This window comes from Macaca fascicularis, chromosome 6, assembly GCF_037993035.2.
Source record: "Macaca fascicularis isolate 582-1 chromosome 6, T2T-MFA8v1.1".
In the NCBI taxonomy this organism is placed as follows: domain Eukaryota; kingdom Metazoa; phylum Chordata; class Mammalia; order Primates; family Cercopithecidae; genus Macaca; species Macaca fascicularis.
In genome coordinates, this window is record NC_088380.1 from 143,537,858 (window position 1) to 143,558,612 (window position 20,755).

At 42.4% G+C, this 20,755-nt stretch overlaps 1 protein-coding gene across 1 annotated transcript in view; it reads right to left on the minus strand.

The window, feature by feature from the left end:
- Positions 1 to 20,755, minus strand: part of SPOCK1 (SPARC (osteonectin), cwcv and kazal like domains proteoglycan 1) — a 520,870-nt gene that overhangs the window by 68,955 nt on the left and 431,160 nt on the right. The window contains exon 6 of the mRNA XM_005557859.4: positions 16,163 to 16,277. Within this exon, the coding sequence (XP_005557916.1) occupies positions 16,163 to 16,277 (115 nt within the window). The remainder of the gene's footprint in view (positions 1 to 16,162; positions 16,278 to 20,755) is intronic.

The following is a 20,755-nucleotide window of genomic DNA, read 5'->3' on the forward strand; positions in this document are numbered from 1 at the left end:
TGGTGAAAGCTTCGAGTACTGGCTTACCGTAGAAATGATTTCTTCTTGTTTGAATGCTACTGGCCTAACGTATCAAACATGAAAAATTCAAGCCATGACAGAACAAAATAGAAACATAAGTAAAATTTTATCTGGTCTCAGAGTAAGAGAGAGATTTCTAAACATACATCAATGCCAGAAATTCTAAAAGAAAAGAATGATGGACCTGAATGGATAAAAACCTCAAAATCTTAGTTCATCAGAAAGCACTGTTAAAGACAAATGACATATTGGGGGAAAAGTATGAATAATTCACATCAAATTAAGAATATAAAAGAATCACCTGAGAAATTATTGAGAAAAAAAGTCGGCATCCTAAAAGGGAAATCATAGAGGATATGGGGCATTTAAAAAATAATTAAAAATAGCATGCACGCACACATACACACCTTAAACCTCCAGTATGATCAAAGAAGTAGGAAATCAAAATGCGTAGGAGTCAGATAATTGTCTCCCAAGATCCATTCTTCTGCCTAGTAATAAGAACTTTGATTTTCAGCTGGCTTACTGCTTTCGACCTGAAAACTCTGTACTCCCCAGCATCTAGGTAGGATCATGTGACTGTACTCAGACTAAATTCAGACTGAGATGGCCATTGAGATATAAGCAGAACTGTATCCAAATTCACAGAGGTCTGCTTGAAAGAAAGGGGTGCCCTTCTTTGCTCTTCAATTTTTCCCACTGACTGGACTAAAGCTGGAGAGAGTGGAGCTCTAGCAGACATCTTGGACCATGAGGCTGACTTGTTTGAGCAACAAGAGTGGAGCCTGGTTCCCTCATGATTAAGGTTGCCTCATACAAGCCCTGGACTTCCTACCACTTGACTCATTTTATGTGAAAATGAAATACACCCTCTTTTGTTTAAACCACTGTTATTTAGGGACAGGAGTGTCAATCACATACTGTTAAACCAAATCCCTGCTAAGAAAGCTACCTTTTTCTTAACTCACAAAGTGGAAAAATTCTTTTAAAAATTATAGTATCCAAAGATGATAGTGGTCCTCTGACTAGGCATTCCTACACATCATTTGTGGGACATCTTTTCTGAAAGAATTTCTGTTAGTATGTAACAGAAGACTTACAGTACACAAACCATTTTACCCAGAAATTCTACTGCTAAAAATGCATCCCATGAAAATAACTGTGTGCAAAATTAATATACATTGTTGTCCATAAAAGCAGTATTTATAACTAAAAATTAGAGAAGCTAAATGTTCAATAATAAAGTACTAGTTACAATAATTACAGTACTTTCACAGAATTGAACACCATGCAGCCATTAAAAATCGGGTTTTAAAAGAATAATTGATGATATGGGAATATTATTAAGTATTATTAAGCTAGAAGTAAAGATTTTTAAATAGTATTTTATTATATTCAGTTTGGGAGGCTGGGTAATTTTAAAATTTATTCTTTGTATTTTGCAGTATTTTTAAGTGTTCATAATAAATATGCATAACTGCTATGGTTTTTTTTAACGCTCATGTTAAATGAGCCTATGTCTCCTGTCTTCCATCACATACCTGTCTTCTCCAGTTGGGTGGTTCCTTCTGCTCAACTGCAGGCACAGGGTATTCTGGTCCAGCATGCCCTGCTGGCTTGTACCACGGGACAATTTTTCTGCTCCCTTGTCAGTCTTTACAAGGGATGAGCAACACATGATTTGTAACCATAGGTCAAATATTCCCTCTCCAGGACATTCGAAGCCCTTTAGCTAGTTCTAGGAACTGCATGCTCCTGAGACAAGTATCCCATGACCTCTGAGCCACACTGTGATGTCCTTTAGCTGCTGCTCATGGACAAGGAGGCAACAAAACAAGGTGCACAGGGTGCCAGAGGGCAAAGTAGTCAGTTGTGGTTATCATAGAAAGCCAACAAGAAAACCACCCAGGGAATGTAGAGGCCAACTTGAATCAGAAGTCTTGGAGTAAACCAGAGATGGCTCCTGAGGCCATCTCTGGTCTCTTCCTTCCCTAGATACCACATTGCCATTGTTCCTGACAGCTTGGCAACTTCTGACCTTGCACCAATACTGCCTGTAAAAAAGGCTGTGCTCTATGTCCATTAGAAAATGTGTTCAGCTGCAAATAAGAAAGCTTAGTTAACAGTGGCATAAATTCATGGGGATTTACTTTGTGACACAAGAAATCAGAAGAAAGGCAGTCACAATGTTGCTTCAGCTACTCCATAGTGCCACTGGGGACTCAGGTTCTTTCTGGGCTTTAGCTCAGTCATCCTTAATGGGTGGGGGGTGGGTTTGAAGCCTTATGCTTGGCATCTTGCGGCTACAAAAGGGCTGCTGCAGCTCCACTCACACCTCTGCAAGGATAAAACACAGCACGAGTTCTGCCCGTTCCTGTTTGTTATAAAAGCAAAAGCTTTCTTAGAAATCTCTAGAAGACTTTACTTGCATTTCACAGGCCAGAACTGAATCACAGGGCCACACCCTCGGCTGGAAGAGACTGGGAAAATAAGAATGCAGGTGAGCTTATTCTTCCTCAAAGAAAACCAGCATCAAATGGCTGTGGGCTAGACAACTAACAGTGGCTCTGCTACATGTCTGCAAGATGAATTCTAGAATTCTAAGGTCTTTTGGAAGGCCGGTATTGTCAAATTGTACAAAGAGCAGATCCATGTTAATGGGTGTGCTTGTGTGTGTGTGTGCGCGCGCACACACGTTAAAAAAAAGAAGGAAAATGATATTCATTGAGCACCTTTTAGAACCAGCCACTTTCATAATTATCTCAATTAATTTGTTTCATTCTAATAACCTCTCAAGATAGGCCTATCTCTGTTTTTACAGATGAGAAAACTGAGACTCAGAGAAGTTAAATAGTTTGCCCAAAGCCACACAGCTAGCAAGTTCTGGGGCTAGAATTCAACTTTACAATTGCCTGGTTCCACAGGCAATGCATTTTCTAGCGTATAACACTCCCTCTCAACAAGTCTCATCATATAAAATTGAAGGCAAATAATAGAGAAGTGCAAACAAGTTTGCCTAAACCTTGAAGATACAGAGCTAGGCTCATGGAAGGTCAGGGGAACAGGAGCTTTCCTGTAGAAGACAGAAAGCAAAGGCGGCACATGTGGCAGAGGCCACACTGTGATGTCCCTTAGCTGCTGCTCATGGACAAGGAGGCAACAAACCAGGTGCACAGGGCCCCAGAGGACAAAGGAGTCAATGTGGTTATCACGGAAAGCCCCCCAGAGAGTTTAGAGGCCATCTTGAATCAGAAGTCTTGGAGTAAACCAAGAAGAAGGTCAGTCTCCACCATATGGAGAATAAACAACTCATAACAGACAGGAAGTAGAAACACGCTAAATTTAATCTAGATATTTATTAAATATTGCTCTAATGTGTAACAGATATATTACAAATTAATATTTACACTTAGTGGTGACCATGCATTCGACAGACCCTATGCTGGGGATGTAAAGATAAATTAGACATAATGCCTGCTTTCGAGGAGGTCACAGTCTAATGAGTTTACAATGTCAGCACATAAGGTCCCAAATGTAATAGAATCACCTGTATTTTTAAGTAGGTTTTCTTGTTTCAACCACATGAAATGAAGCCTAGCTCTTCTGACCACAGAGACCATGATGGTACTACATCAAAATTACAGAAACGTACTCAGAAAGCAATAAAAAATTATTGGAGTCCTGGACTTATAAACTCTGCTCTATAAAGACATGGAAAACAGCTCAGCTCGACACAGTTATTACCCTGAGACATAACTGAGCTCCATATGCAGACCCATGAGCAACACACTGTGGATGTATCTGGTCCTAAGAGTTCTTGTTATCCCACTTAGGGGAGAAACAGCATAGGACCTGGGCATAGAACAGGCACTGAATACATGCCAGCTGGATGGATGGATGGCTGAATGGATGAAGATACATTAATCACTACCAACAGACCCAGTCACTGCCCTCAATTTTAGGGCAAAAAAAAAAAACCCTCTGGGGGTACTGCTTTAGGCTTTAAATTTTAAATATAGCTCAGAGGCCTGGAGAAGCAAGGTACACGACGTAACAGATCTGTGTTATTTTAACTCACTATACTTTCCCCAAATAGGCAAGTTTCTTCCTGGGCACAGTGGTAATCAGATTTTAATCCAACTATTTCACAACACAGTGCTATGTATAATTCTTGCAACAGAAGCTCTTCACTCAAATGAGAACAAATGCTCGTAATCTCCAGATACTCCCTCCTCTGGCTATAAATGTTCTGTGTTCCCACAAGAGCCCAAGGAAACACTAAACAGAATGTTCTATACCACATGATGCTACACCTCTGTCATCAAGGCAAAAATATTTCCTTCTTGAGACACCTTGAGCCCTTCTCTCAAGTCAGGGAGGTAGGCTGTAGGGAGAGAACAGAATTGCCTGAGCTTGCTTCGGATGATGGAATCTTCCCAGTGCAGAGGAGCCAGAAATGCACAGCAGTTACCTGTTAGCCTGAGGTCATGCCCCAGAATGACCCATGTAGGGAAGGCCATAGACAAGTACCTTCAGGTGGAAGAACCTGCCTCTTCGACTTTGGGACCTAAGCCACCTACAAAACCCAACTTTTCCAAGGGCTGGGACCACCAAAATCTCAAGTACATAAATGTGCCTGGAAAACAGTAAGACCCTATACATTTGCTCAGTTACTTCATTCCACAAATGATTGAAGTCAGCCTAATCTGTGCCATGCACTTTCCTGGGCATGGTACACACAGCAGCCAACGGGTTGTAGGAAAAGCTGGAGCTGAAGACCCTGGTGGAGAAGACAGGCTGGCAGGTGTGAATCACAGGCAGGAGCCTGGCAGGTGAGGGGATGCTGCTGCAGCCACCCAACCACGTGGTGGTGGGGCACAGGGGGTCTCTGGGAAGTATGGATACCAGATCCTGGAGGCTGGGGAGAACCAGCAGCATCCCACCCTAAAGGAACCAGGCCATAGACTGAGATTTGGATTTAGATCAGGTCAAGGGACTAAGGGGACATGATGCCATCCACTCCAAGCTACTGTCCTGGAGTGCTAAAACTCCGTGGTGACTAGCCTGGCTTAGGATATAATATCCTAAATTCTAAGATTTTGGGAGATACAGGGAGGGAGATTTAGGCCTCTTCAGCCTCTGCAATACTTCTCAGAGGTAGTTCCATAGGATTAGTAGCCCTCATAAAAAAGGGCTTTTATTTTTTTTTTAACTTAGTTTTTTTGCAAGTCATTTTTGGGAGTATTTCTTGGCCCGGTGCACTGGTACATGATCAGAATTCTAATCAAATCCCTTATCAGCACCAATTTTCTGGTCTTTGACATTCAACTTCTAAATCTGGCTTCACAACATCAGTATCCCTTGCCTATGTAATTTCTGAAGCTGGGGCTATGATCACATCCATTTTTGAGTGAAGCCCAGGGGATCTACTTGGTTGTCAGCCTCACTCCACTTCCACACATGACTTGGTGGTAACAGCCATTTAGGAGACTCAAGCTTGGACCAAACATAGTAACGCCAAGGAGCCCAGAATAAATTGGTGCTCTCTTGGCCAGGGTGAGAGGAGACAGGCACACATAACTACTTTCTTGAGACCCTTCCCCTACCACCAACTGGTATGCAACAGGTGGGCTGGGTTTGTTCATTCAAGATCCTTCTACACGGTAAAATTTATGCAAACATGAATGACCTGCCTCCAGGAAGATCTGCTACTATATCACTGGGAAACTTGAAAGGAGGGCTTCACATATTCTGCAGACCTATGGTCTCCTCTCTCCTAATATCACTGTTCCTCAACCTCCCAGTACTTCCCCTAAATTGTTCTAAAGTTATTGCTGCTTTAAGCTCATTCTAAGTCTTGAAATAATAAGATTCATAACCAGATCTCCTACTGTGTCAGCAGGTCTCTTCTCTTGTCATAGAGCTCTGCTCACTCTTTTCAAGCAGGAGGGCCTTGGAGGTCACCCTTCTGGGACTAGGAGAGGAATACAAGGTTTTACTCTAATTACTTCTTTGTGATTTGAGCACATCTCTCAGCTCCCTTTTATACTTCAGTCTCTTTGGAATAAGGAGAGATCTGGATGGTTGGTTGTGTTTTTGTTGCAGCTCTAACCAATCTGAACATCTGTCACTATACATTCAACCAGCTATTGATTCTGAGATTTATCTGGCATCATTATATATTCCTCAAGTTAAATCATCAAAGTGACATTCCTGCTTTATGTGTAATGGCCACTTTGGGTTCTCAAACACAGTATCATCATCATTGATATGACAATGATGATAAAAGTTATATTTTGTGAACTGTAACTCTACTTTTATAGCTAAAATTGAGCTCATTTGATTCTCACTACACCTGTTGGACTGGTGCCACACCTTTCTTTGCTCTCTGCCCTGTCAAAGGCCTAGCTCCCACCACTTGGATCTAGGAAAGAGGCCTACTAACATTTCACTAAGCAGCCTGCTTTGTGGGGTGCAAGCCACTTACTTTCTTCTGGTGATAATTTCAATTTATTTTTTATTGTAATGCTATCTTTTCTTTTCACGGTAATAGATAGCAGGGCAGTGGAAGAGCAGTCAACCTCAAGGCAGATTACAAATAAATTTTTATCTTTAAGAGCTAGGTTGGAAACTTGTGGCTATCAGAAAAACATAATATGGTGGTGAACAATGAGCCCGTGCTAGTGTTTTGATAAACTTCAGAGCACTAAGCCTGCTTGAGAAAAAGAGAGGAGAAAATGTGTGAGGACATTAATTCTTTCACTTTGGAAAAATCCCGTCAGTGAGGGCTGTGATCTCAGTAAAGGGCTATATTCTCTGAGTACTGAAAGCATGGGAAAATTTAGCTTAAAGTGTGTGGATGGACACATGTGTGGAAGAGTGGGGTGTGCATTTTTTATTTTTTCAAAGGAAGCCTGACCTTTCAATGGACATTGAATTTAGGTTAAGAACACAGTATAATGTAAGGGTAAGAACACAAGTTCCAGAAAAGGCTTCAGATCCCTGTTCTGTCATCTATTAACTGTGTGGCCTTAGGCAAGGTACTGAGCAGATCCAAATCTCAAATTTTCTCACCAGCAAAGGAAATAACATTATTTGACTGTTAGAGGGATTAAACATAAGTATAAAGTGCTTAGCACAATTCACAAATTAAGCGCCTTATACAGACTATCCTGTGCCATAAATCATCTGTTTACTATTTTAAACTTTGTATATTATGGTACATATGTACAGTGGACAACATTTTAAAAAGAATGAGGTAGATTCATTTGACATTTGTCAGTCATCAAGAATCTAGACAAAAATACTTCCTGTAACTTCCATTTTACTTGGGCAAGATAATAAACAAAAACGGTAGGTAAACTAATATATTAGAAGGTGATAAATGATATGGAGAAAAATAAATAGGAGAAGGTAGGCAGGAAGTTCGGGGGAAGGTTTCCTGAGAAGGTGACATTTGTGCAAAGATTTAAAGATGGAATGGCCCCGTGGATGTCTGGGGAAGAGGGTCCTGGCCAAGGGGATAGTCAGTGCCAAGCCCTGAGGCAGTGGTTTGAAGGGCACATTTGGGGAGCCCCAGGAAGACCTGTGTGCCTGGAGCTGAGCACACAAGTATCAGAGCAGCAAAAGATGGGGACAGACATGTAACAGAGGACCAGATTATGTTGCCCTGCAGGTCACTGAAAGGACTTTAACTTTTCCTCTTAATCTTAACAAGATGGAGTGTCTTGAACAGGGGATTACATAATCTGATTTACATTTTACAGCATCAGTTGGACTACCGTGTGCAAAGAAAAGAAGGTAAGGACCAGGAGATCAATTAGGAAGCTATTACAAGACAAGACAAGGATGTCTTAAACCTCTGGGATGGTTCCTCTGTGGAGGTGGTAAGAAGTGGTTATGTTCGAAACTATGTTTGCAAGTGGAACCAATATGATTTGCTGATGAGTTGCATGTGGCATGTAAGAGAAAAAGAAGGTTGGTATATTTTTGTTTTCTGGCTTTTAATTCAGCAAATGGAAGTATAGAGTTGCAGTTAATTAAAATAGTAAACACTGCAGGACGAAAGAGCAGATTTCAGGGGAAGATTAGGAGTTTGTTTTGGGACATTAAGCTTGATATGCCTAGCGGCATCCAAGTGGAAATGCTAAGTAGTCATTACATATTTAAGTCTGGAGTTCGAGGAAGCAGGTAGGCAGGTTAGCTGGTGATAGACAGACAAATACGCGCATACATAGACAGGTCTACTTGTACTTACATGAAAATATATGTATGATATATAAAAGGCAGGGTGCAAAACATTATGTAGACTATAATCCCAATTATGGGTGAGTAAAGTTAAAAAATTATTATATGCATATAAAAATAATTGAAGGCATATGCAAAAAAAGAAAATAAAAATAACCAAACTGGAAAGATGGATTAAAGACTTAAATATAAAACCTAAAACTATAAAACTTTTCCCAGAAAACCTAAGAAATGCCATTCTAGACATAGACCTTGGCAAAGATTTTATGAGAAAGATGCCAAAAACAATTGCAACAAAAACAAAAATTGACAAATGGGACCTCATTAAACTAAAGAACTTCTGCACAGCAAAAGAGAGTAAATAGACATCAACAGAGTAAATAGACAACCCACAGAATGGGAGAAAATATTTGCAAATTATGCATCTGACAAAGGTCTAATAGCCAAAATCTATAAGGAACTTAAATTAACAAGTAAAAAACAAACAACCCCCTTAAAAATGGGCAAGGGACATGAACATTTTTCAAAAGAAAACATATACATGGCCAACAAGCATATGAAAAAATGCTCAGCATCACTAATCATTAGAGAAACACATATCAAAACGACAACGAGATACCATCTCACATGAGTTGGAATGGCTGTTATTAAAAAGTCAAAAAATAACAGATGCTGACAAGGCTGCAGAGAAAAGGGAAGACTTATATACTGCTGGTGGGACTGTAAATTAGTTCAGCCACTGTGGAAAGCTGTTTGGCAATTTCTCAAATAATTTAAAACAGAACTACCATTTGACCCAACACTCCCATTATTGGGTATATACCCAAAGGAATATAAATTGTTCTACCATAAAGACACCTGCATGCGTCTGTTCATCACAGCACTATTCACAATAGCAAAGACATGGAACCAACCTAAAAGCCCATCGGAGGTAAACTGCATAAATAAAATGCGGTACACATATACCATGGAATACCACATAGCCATAAAAAAGAATGAGATCATATCCTTTGCAGCAACATGGATGGAGCTGGAGGCCATTATCCTAAGCAAACTCATGCAAGAACAGAAAACCAAACGCAGCATTATCTTACTTATAAATGGGAGCTAAACACTGAGTACACATGGACACAAAGAAGGGAACACTAGATACCAGGGCCTAACTGAAGGTTGAGTGTGGGAGGAGGGTGAGGATCAAAAAATTACCTACTGGGTATGCTTATTATCTGGGAGATGAAATAATCTGTACACCAAACCCTCACGACATGCAATTTATCTATAGAACCAACCTGCACTTATACCCCTAAAACTAAAAGTTAAAAAAAAGAATGTATATTAATTTTGTAAATTTAAAAAAAAAAAACAAACAAAAAAACAGTAAGGGCAGGAGAAGAGTGCTGTCTGGGCAAACTATCAAAGCCATTAATCTCCAGCACAAACCTCTATCCCATTCACTGAACTCTGGTTCCGACCCCCGCTACCCTTTGCCTCAGCTTATCCTTCTTTCTCTGTTCACCTTTAGCTTTCCCCAATCACTTGCTATCAAATAGACTTCAGAGGACCAGGAAAACCTGTGGCGCACTTTCCCAGAGTTGAACTCACAGAAGAGGGAGAATCTGAGATCAAAGTCAAAGTCAGCAGTTACCTCAGAGTCCTGACAAATGAGTTTTTCTTCTTTGATGCAGTTGCCAATTTAATTCTCAAGCTTTTTTTTTAAGGTCATGACATTGAGAATAACAAGGCCCTAAAAATTAAATATTCCTTTATGTGCTTAATTTCTGACCTGAATGTAGTACTGAATGGCAAGTGAATGAAGCTGAATAGGTACAGAAACGTTAGTATAAACTGCTTTTAAATTGCAAGTTTGCAAGCCCAAGGCTTTCACTCTCTTACACAATGGGCATTAAAGAAAAGTGTTCTTTCCTGGATGCAAAGATAAATCTCCATTTTTCTAGGAGCCTCTGCAGCAGGATTCTTTCAGGAATTTTCCATTGAGACATTACAGCTAGGAGGAACTCCTTACCCCATTCTCTTTTGTACTGCCTCCTGTTCCCTTTTATACACATTTTTCCAGCTCCACTTGTGATAAGTAATGGAATTGGACAACCGTTTGTCAACCCAAGACAGTTTCCCCCAGAATCTAGCCCTCGGGTTGAAAACACCGTTTGAGAAAAGAAGATCACTGTAGACTATTTTTCTACTGTTCTAAATAGCTCAGCTGGAGGGAAGTTGTTATTTCCTCTTTATCACGCCCTGTTGGAAAAATTTGCAGTTCTCTTTCCTCCCCTCCTGCACCAAACCTGCCCCCATCCTGCTCCTACCTCTCAGCTCATGTCAGGCCAGTATGGGGGTAACAGTTCCACAGCCTTCTCCATAATTTCTTAGGCTGGAGCCACATCCCTTCTAATCTAATCTGTGCCAACAGAAGAAAAGGAGCTGTCCTTGGAGAGTGTTCTGTTCTGTTTCCTCTTCTAGAGATAGAGTGGAGGGGGCGGGTGGGAGAGCGTCTGTAGGATGCCGTTCTAAACCTTGCTGGTTTGGGAGTGTGGTGGCATTCTCCGCCTGATGGTTAATACTGTAATACGTGGGCAAGTGACTTCAGACCCAGGAGAAATGAAACTTAACTCCCACCATACAGACCTGCCACCATCTTCAGGCTAAAGATGCTGCTGACTGTGACCGAGGATGTACCCACACGTGATAGGAACAAACTCACTAGACCCAGGGTCAGGTGAGCTGTCAGCTGACGGCACACAAGGGTCTTTTCTCAGTGAGCCTCCAGGGTTCTCTTCTGGTGAATGTGGACTGAATAAAGACCAGTGGTGGTCAAACTCTTCCCACAGATGTAATCTAAGTGGTAAAGTGTAAGAATGGAGTCACTCTGGGGGAGGTCTGAGGCCCCACCCATTTGGCCTTCCTCTGGTCCCTATGGGGAAAGCTGCAGCACCTTGGAGGAACAAAGAAGACTCCTCAACGTGGTGTGATATGGGATAAGTGAGACCCTTCTTGATCCAAAATCCTACGACCCTGCCAAGTCCTCACCTCAGGGAAGAGGAAGCTCCAAATCCTTCCTCAGATGAGGTGCAGGGAATGGGGCTGCTGTGCTCAGGCTGGAAGGGAATGGTTTATGTCCCTGAAACAAGGGAAGTGGGGCAAGGCGAGCAGATGTCCAGGTTCAGAAGAGGTGGAGTATGGGCTAGCTGAAAAATCTACCTTAAAGCCTCCACTTTTGAGAGACCTTTATTTCCTCTTCAGATTTTCAAGCATTATAAATAATAATGATAACAATAATAATAATAATAATAAAGACAGCACCTCATACTTTCCTCTTGGTTTTCACTGAGTACTGAAGAAAAAGCATCAGCAATGCCCTGGAGCTGAAGAATTCAGGTCAGAGCTAAAAAGTGACTTTGCTCATCGGGCTGACAGTTGGGTCCTAAAAAATACCAAGAGAAACTGGGAGAGACCTTTCCTGAAAAGACTCAGAAAAAATGCACAGAACCCCAGGCTCAACACAGAGATTTCAATTTCATCTCCCTCTTTTAAACTGTGTTTTCCTTTATTTATTTTTTGTTTTTGTGGATAACCATTGCTTCATACTCTTGAGGCTGGACTGACTTTATGGAGAGGAGAGAGATAAGGCAATGAAGTCACCTGCCCATGTCAGGAGGTAATTTAGAGGTGTTGTAGGAAATATTCAGAAATTTTAAAGGATGGTACCACCTTCCACCATCTCTTCAGGGGACATGCCAAAGGAGAGATGCCAGATAAACAAAGAGAACAAAAAAAAAATCATCCACTTGGCTTTGACTTCTGGAAAAAAAAAAAAACATATGAAACTTAAAGGTGAAACAAGAGACTTCTGATTTGCCAGAGCTGGATATGTTATAACTCAAAAGACCAAAGGCTGGAAGAGGCAGAGAAACAGAGCACACTAGGAGATTGGAAGAGAGTGAGTTAGACCAGCCTCATACATCCTCCATGCTGACATCCAGTGTTCACCAAAGTGGAGCTACAAGAAGTAAACCTCTGAGAAGGAGAAGATCATGCAGGTGAGTGTCGGATTCTGCTCTCCATAATTCTCCCCATCTCTCACCCAGTTCTGGACCCTAGGCTGGGAAGAGGTGATTCTGAAACCTGAGACAGGTGGGAAACCCTGGCAGTAAAGAGGACCTGTGTTTGGATACCAGCTTGAAAGCCAATTTAAGGCAAGCCTCATAAAACTGAGCTCGGCATTGAGTAGAAATGGTTGCCAGTCACCTCTAAAAGAACCTAGTGCATATCTTGGTCTAACGAAACAGATCCATGAAGAGAAGGCTTGAGGCAGCAACCTTACCACAGTCTTTCTTGATGCCAGAAAACCACAGAAGGGCCTCCTCAAGTTTTCTGTGCCCCTGAATAGGGCCAAGAAGCAGCTGAGAGGGCTAGTAAAACCAGAGGAGTTTAACAGAGAAGAAAGAGGATTCACCATGACCTTAGTGGACAAGGTGCACAGGTCTCTCGGCAGACACAGTGAGAATGAACACCACTGGCCTAACTGAAGATGTTAAGAACTCCATCTAAGTGGATGGATCCCAAAGAAAGAGAAAACACCAGGAAAAGCCTCCCACCCACACTGCTGCTCATAAGCCCTCAGCCCACCTCTACTTCCTGGAATTCAGGTACAGCCCTGCATTAACAGAACTGACCTGGGGGTGGCTTTATAAAGGTTTCACCTCAGAAATGAGGTTCAAAATAGAGGTAAAGTTGAAAATAAAATATCAACACAACAGTTTGTGTGTGTGTGTGCGTGTGTGTGCACGCACGTGCGCGTGTGTGTATTGCCACAGTTTTTATGGACCTGCATTTATAAGACTGTAAACTCTCATTTCTGCAATAGGCACAGAAATAAGACAGCTCCTCCCACGGTCGAGAGCCATAATGTGACTCAGAGGCCAGGACTGCCTGTGGACACCACGCCCACTGCCTGGAGCTTCTGGAAGAGGCTGCTGACAGGTAAGGGGAGGAAGACTGTATGCTCACCTCCTCTTCCTCCCTCTCTCCACAGCTAAGTTGCCAACTGAAAGTGTTCTTAACCAATAGGAAAACACTGTCAAATCCATATTAGATAGTTTGGCCAGGCCTCGTAGCTCACACCTGTAATCCCAGCACTTTGGGAGGCCGAGGAGGGCAGACCACATGAGGTCAGGAGTTCAAGACCAGCCTGGCCAACATGATGAAACCTCATCTCTACTAAAAATATAAAAAATTAGCTGGGCGTCATGGTGGGCACCTGCAATCCCAGCTACTTGGGAAGCTGAGGGAGGAGAATCGCTTGAACCTTGGAGGCAGAGGTTGCAGTGAGCCGAGATCACACCACTGCACTCCAGCATGGGTGACAGAGCAAGATTTCATCTCAAAAAAAAAAAAATAAATAAATCCGTATTAGATAGTTAAACATTCTACCCTAATAGGTGATTATTTTCTCCTGCATTAGGATACTGTTGGTACTGTCATAAATTAACTACCACCAACAGGTAGCTTCTGCTTCCCCTCATGCTTACATGAAAACTCTGCTCTAAGTCAGAGCCTAGAAATGAGATCTTTAACAAGGAAGGACAGTCTTAGAACCTCATGGAAAGAATCGTACCAAGTTTGAACTACTGACACTTCAAGTAACAGACTCATTGGTGCAGGCTTCTGAGGTTATATTTCTTAGACAACTTCCAAAGGGTGTTCATAAAAGCAAACTGTTGACCCAATATCTGGTGGAGCAAAAATAATTATATTGGACTGAAGGAACTGATGAGGAAATAGAATTTCAGTTGTTTTGTAATATTGTTGGTATTATTTTTAATGTTTTATTTTCTGTTATCATGTAGTTTTTACTGTTTTTTCTGATCTTTCTCTCATTATTAACTTAGTAGTCTGTGCTTTTGTAAGCATTTTGAAATGAAAGATTTTTAAATGGTAATCTTGTGCTCACTGACCTTTCAGAATTCAGGAATAACTTTGTCTGAGTCTCTTTACTTTTAATGGCAATGGGGTTACTTGTATAGATTCAGTAAGAATCTGTTCACATTTTTACACATAAATAATTGAACAAATGGATGGCACAGTCAAGGCCACACCTGGAGTGTCAATCTCATCTGCTTACATATGAAGCACATCATTAAGAAACAAGGGTTGTTCTTCATTTGCAAAATCATGAGGCCTTCCCAGAAACTTGGACTGTTACCTTATAATGGCAGACTTGGAGGCCATCTCTTTTAAGGAGAGATGCATTCACCCCCATTTATAGATGTTACAGGCAAAACAGTGCCAATGGCATTCTTTTATTTATTTATTTATTTATTTTTGAGATGGAGTCTCGTTCTGTTGCCCAGGTTAAAGTACAGTGACGTGATCTTGACTCACTGCAACCTCCACCTCCCGAGTTCAAGCGATTCTCCTGCCTCAGCGCCCTGAGTAGCTGGGACTACAGGCGCCAGTCACCATGCCTGGCTGATTTTTGTATTTTTGGTAGAGACGGGGTTTCATCATTTTGGCCAGGTTGGCCTTGAACTCTTGACCTCCAGTTATCCACCCACCTCGGTCTCCCAAAGTGCTGGTATTACAGGTGTGAGCCACCACACCTGGCTGGCAATGACTTTCTTAGTTTGGTTTCCTAGCCTCAGAATAAAAGCAATAAATAATATACATAGAGTAAGAGAGGTTTCTGAAATTTCCTAAGATTTTTAAGAAATCTCTAACAGAAGTTAATTTTCTGGGCTATGTAGTTGCTTAACACCACATGGCTTTAGATTTTCTGACCAGACTACAAAGAGGCTTATGTATATCAGTTAACTTTTATTACTGCATTTATAACTAAGTGAATCAGGCCTAACCGCAATAAGATTAGCTTTTTAGAAATCAAGAATAATCACTGGAGATTATTTATCATCACAGTGTTTCATGGTTTACAGCATCCTTCCACATCCTGACTTAAACCTCCTAAAGAGCCTTTAAACACGATATTCCTGAAGTCACCATGATCACATTTAGATTTGAAATCTTCATCATCTATTTGCCCTGGAAAAGACAACATGGCTTACAAAGAGTCAAATAGATAAACACTCACACCACACTCATTGCACTCCATTACAAATCACTCCTAGATTTTAAAACATAAGCATACACACACACATGCACACACACACACGCACACGCACACACACACACACAGAGAAATCAGTTATAGCTGAGAAAGCCCAATTCCACAGAAGGCAAATTCAAACGTCTATCTTCGGTCTTACCAAGGAAGGCTCAAAAAGAGGCTGAGACCAGTGGGACAACGTGACTTTCTCCATCATGAAAACATCCAAATGAGCCCAACCTTTCCTGCCCCTCTCAGCCATGGAAGAGAAGCAGCTACCCCTAGGGAGGTATTCTCTTTCATCTGTCCCCTGGCTCTGTGCTGCCTTACAAGCAGAATATATTAATAAGGAAATACTTTAGGAGAGAACTCTCTCCACTGTGGTGACATCTCTGCAGTCTCTGTTTTGATATTTGGCCTTGAGAAGTTCAAAGGATTCGAAAGATTCGAGTTCAAGAAAGACCAAGATGTACCCCAGGGCCGGTCCTGGTCTTAGATGCTGAAAAACATACTCCTCCCACGCCATAAGCGATTATGACCTCTGAAAGAACCTAGTGGATATCCTGGTCTAACAGGATTATTTTCAAAGGCTCTTGTTCTTCTTTGTAATGGTAGTTGAAGGCAAGTCAGTTTAGGGTCCCTAAATCTGGAGTACTTACTTGTCCTGTCTGCGCATTTCTCCAGTTTGTTCCTGGTGCCTAGGACAGAGCTCGGCCACATCAACCCTCCGTGACGCCCCCATTCCCGCCCAGGAATGTTCTGGAGGAGACCCCCACTCACCACTCCTTTCTGCCTTGTGCTTTGGTGGCTCAGGCTCTGGGAGACACGGACAGGGCCCGTCACAGAGGGTGGTGAGGCTTTTGCCAGTAGAACAAGCATGGAACTCCAACTTGCACTGCAAAAGAGAGACACAACAGGTCTTAAGAATGCAGCCACAACAGACCCCCGACTCCACCTCCTTTCAGTGCCCTTTGCTTCACAAAAGCAGACAAAGCAGGGAGAGGTCCGCCTCAAGTAGAGGTCTCAATTACAGAATACTGAATAAGAAATGGCCTTTTATATTTTACCAAATGCAGAGGATAACTACTAAAAACACTGTGGAAGCCTTAGAAGACTTCCTTTAATGATGGTAAACCCTACTGTCACTATTTCGAAAATAAAATTATTAATATGAAACTTAACATCAGTAGAGTCCTATGTGGTCCAGGAACCCCCTCCATTTACTTTGAGGCATCTTGTCCACACTCCTCCCGTGTGGAGGCAGCACTGCTGGAATACCACTCCCGGTCCCTCTCAGCCTGCTCACATGCTCTTCCCGAGAGGGAAGAGGAACAATCCCTTTAGTAAGTCTGTATGGTAATCTGAGGCTCAGCCCTTCCCCTTGGGACCAACAAGGAGTGAATGCTCTTGCTTCCATTGTCCAAAACCTAAGTTTCCATGGGTCTTGCCCCATCAGAGGATGCCTGTGGTCTAACTAGCTTGTGACTCCGTGGAAATGGTTACCTAATTCTAGGATTAAATATTAGAAGCCCATAATCCACATTATCTTGTCAACCCTTTATCAGTAGCAATGGTAATATTTTAGTCATTTTTCTATCAGCTCTTTACTCTTAAGTCTCAATGAATTCTCAGAACACAGGCAGGAGACAGGAATGTTATTAGTAGGTGCAAAAGACCGCAACAATTATCAGCATTTTTATTATTCCTACATTATGGAAGAAGAAATTGAGACTCAGGTTGAATAACTTGCAAAAGATCACAAAGCTCAGGGCCAAGCACTTAATGCATTCCACAACACTGTGTAGATGGGGCTTCAGAATACAGACATCCCATACTGAACTGTGTGTGGCTAATTATGCAACTTTGCTATTGGCCTGGATCTGTGTTGCCTGAGAGTTTACTCCTTTTTTGTCTGTAAATTTCTCAAGATCAAGGCCGGTGTGTAATCGGTCCTCTGCAAAGACCCACGGGCCAAGGACCACATGCGTATCTGGTGGAGGTTCAAAGGAAAAAGAGATAGGTGAAATTTAACGAGCACCCACTGTGCGTGCAGCTCTTATCAGGTGCCATGGGGAATCTTTTAAATGAAAGAAAAGAGGATATACAGTCCGTGCCCTTGGAAAACACAAATGCATACCTTTGAAAAAAGTCCACTAGCATTTGCAAAGCCACACACATGAGTGCAGATAAATACTGGCTCATTGTGAGAGGACAAGCTATTCAGTCCCTATACCGATTAGAAACGGAGGGAAAGAGTACTTTAAACCTGGTTCTAAATGTACTGAAGTCACTCCTGTGTCACTCCAATGATCACCCATATAGTCGCTGGCTGCCTGTTCAGGGAGAGGGCAACAGAGCAAACCTACAGAGTGCTGGCTTCCTCTTGACACAAAACTCCCTCTTGTGCATATGTGTTCAGTGCCTAGTATGTGCCCAGCATGGCAGCAGGCGTTGAGGGGGCTATACAAAAACAAGTCATTGCCCACATCTCACACATCAACTGAGCTGATGAAGCAAAGAAGAGTGTGTCCTTGTAAAGCCATGTGGATGTGACTCTGAGGTGAGGCAGGACATATGTCTCTGTAGGGATGGCATGCAAAAGAGGCCCTCAGGTATGGGGTGTGCCTACAGACAGCACGTGGACTGAAGGTGAGCTGAGTGGAATGCTGGGAAGGCAGCAGGCAGGTCACTAGCATGAGGAGCTTCCTTTCACTCAGCACAGCGTGTGTGCACGTGCCCACGGCTGGACACAGCTGCCATGACTGGCCTGCTGCCTCCTCCACCTCTTCTAGGCTAGTTCTCTGGAACAATCCTCTGTTTCAGACTAGTGGTTCTCCGGCTCATTAACAGAATCCTTAAAGCTAATTTAGGGGGGAAAATATATTTTTATGTGTCCATTTATTTTATAAAGTCAAAATTATTACCTTTATTTATCATAAAGCCTTATCATGCTATTGCTATTACTGCCTGATTGTATCTGTGACAGACTGTGAGATTCCCCCTCTCCACCCCATTCTCTTCTCTCTCTGAGAGAGGGATCCACACTTCTGCTGCAGGCCCTGTGTCTTGCAGCAGCACCTCCCCGTAGGAGGGTCAATTTTCCCACCAGCTCTAGCTGCATGCTCACTCTAACCAGTGGTGGTTAGTAGGAGGGATGCAAGCCAGGTTTGAGCAGACATGTCAAGAATCACTGGTTTCACCACCTCTCTTGCTCTTCTCTACCATGAAAATGATGTGCCAGATAAGGGCTGCTCCCTTTTGCCCAAGACCCAGAAGGCAGAGAACATGAAACAGAGCTGAAGTGTTCTGAACAGAGCCACAGCTAACACACAATGTGAACACGGAAATAGGGTTTATCATAATAAGTCAATGATGTTTGGGGATTATTTGTTATTACAGTATAACTTAGAAAACTCTGAACAACAGAATGACTTTCTTCCTACTAGACCATGAAGGCCTTAACAGCAAGAAAAGGTTTTAGTTACTGTTTTATCCTAGGCATGATATGACATACACAGAGCCCTGGCATAGAGTAGGTGTTCAATAAACAGCTGCTGAATGACAAAGGCAGAAAGAAGGGAACCACAATTCACTTTGCTGCTCTGGACCTCTGTTCCAATCCCTGGGTGCTTACCAATCTGCCTGCACAAGGAAGGAAGTGCTGGAGCTCAGTACTTGACACATTCATCCTAAACCATCCTTTACCCATGTCTACACCCTGAGACGCCTCTTTGAGCTCCACATTCAGTACTCTGACCCTCAGCCTCCCTGCTCACCCCAGCCTATCACTGGAGTATGAGCCTCTCTGGGTGGCCTCGCCATGACTGCGGGCCCTGTGGACTGTAATTCCTGGAACTCCACTTTCTCAGCTGGCCTGCAGCATCCCCTCTCTTGTCCAGCCCTGGTGGCCATCTCTGCAGGCAGCCCAGTCTCCTCCCTAGCTACAGAAAGACACCACCAGAGAAAATAGTACTTGTCTCTTATCTGCATCAGTGAAAATCCAAGTTCAAGGGCACAGATCTGGTTTTTGTTTGTTTGTTTGTTTGTTTTTACCTTTCAGGACAATATGTGGCATTTCAATGAAGCCCAAAAGGCTGCATAATTTCTTTCTTTTTTTTTTTTTTAGGAGACAGGGTCTCACTCTGTCACCCTGGCTAGAGTGCAGAGGCATAATCATAGCTCACTGCAGTCTTGAACTCCTGAGCTCAAGCAATCCTCCTGCCTCAGCCTCATGAATAGCTAGGACTACAGGCATGTGCCATCATGCTTAGCTATTTTTTTTAATGTTTTGTAGAGATGGGGTCTCACTATATTGCCCAGGCTGGTCTCAAACTCCTGGACTCAAGCCATCCTCCCACCCCAGCCTCCTGAAATGCTACAATTACAGGCAAGAGCCACCATATCCAGCCATAATTCCATTTTTTATAAAGCTCAAAACAGGCTATTTAGAGATACATATACATGTGGTAAAAGCTCCCTTAAAACCTGGCAGGGGAGGGGACCATGACAAATACCATGAAGATAGGGGTCACCTCCCCAGAGGAGGCAGCAGGATTGGTCAGAGAGGAGCCCAAAGGAAGCATCACAAACATTGATCATATTTTATTTTATAAAGTAAGCATTAGATTCTGAGGCTTTTGTTCTGTTACTAAGCTTGACAACTTCTATAAATAATATATACATTTTTATGTATCAAAGACTTTATGATAAAATATAAAACAATGTTTATAGGCTCCTATGGAGGTGACAACCAAACTAGAACCACACCTCCCAGAAAACTCCATGAGCAAGCCCAGCGAGTGTGGGGAGAGCCCTCCATGCAGGGTTGAGAGTGTGAAGCTCTGCTCCCAAGCCCACGGCCTCCCACAGATGTTCTCTTCCCACAGCACTTCTCTAATTCTCACCCTTGAAGTTACCCTTCCTATCACTTTCCTCATCTTCCCTCCTCCCTTCTCCCAGGTTCTTTCTAGGGAAGAACAGATACAGAAGCCAAAACCTGATCACCATTCCAGCTTCACGCAGAGGACTCTATGTAAAGACTATAAATCTCAGTTTTTTAAGCACCCAGTTTCTGGCACTTTGTTACAGTAGCACTAACAAATTAATATACTTTCCATCCAGATTTTTTAAAAAGAGAGAGACTCTAAGGAATGAAGACACTTTGTCTTAGGTTTATAAAGCACAGATCTTTGTGCCAAGATGGCTCAGCTCTGCTGGAAAGAAACAAAACAAAAACTATGAAACAGCAGCCTCAGGATATGAGCAGTTGGACCTAAAGAACTTGGCCAAATTGTATCAGTTGTGACGCATGCCCAGAGAAGAGGAATTATTAAAAATTCAAACCTTTATATTGATTTTATGATGAAGCAGTCA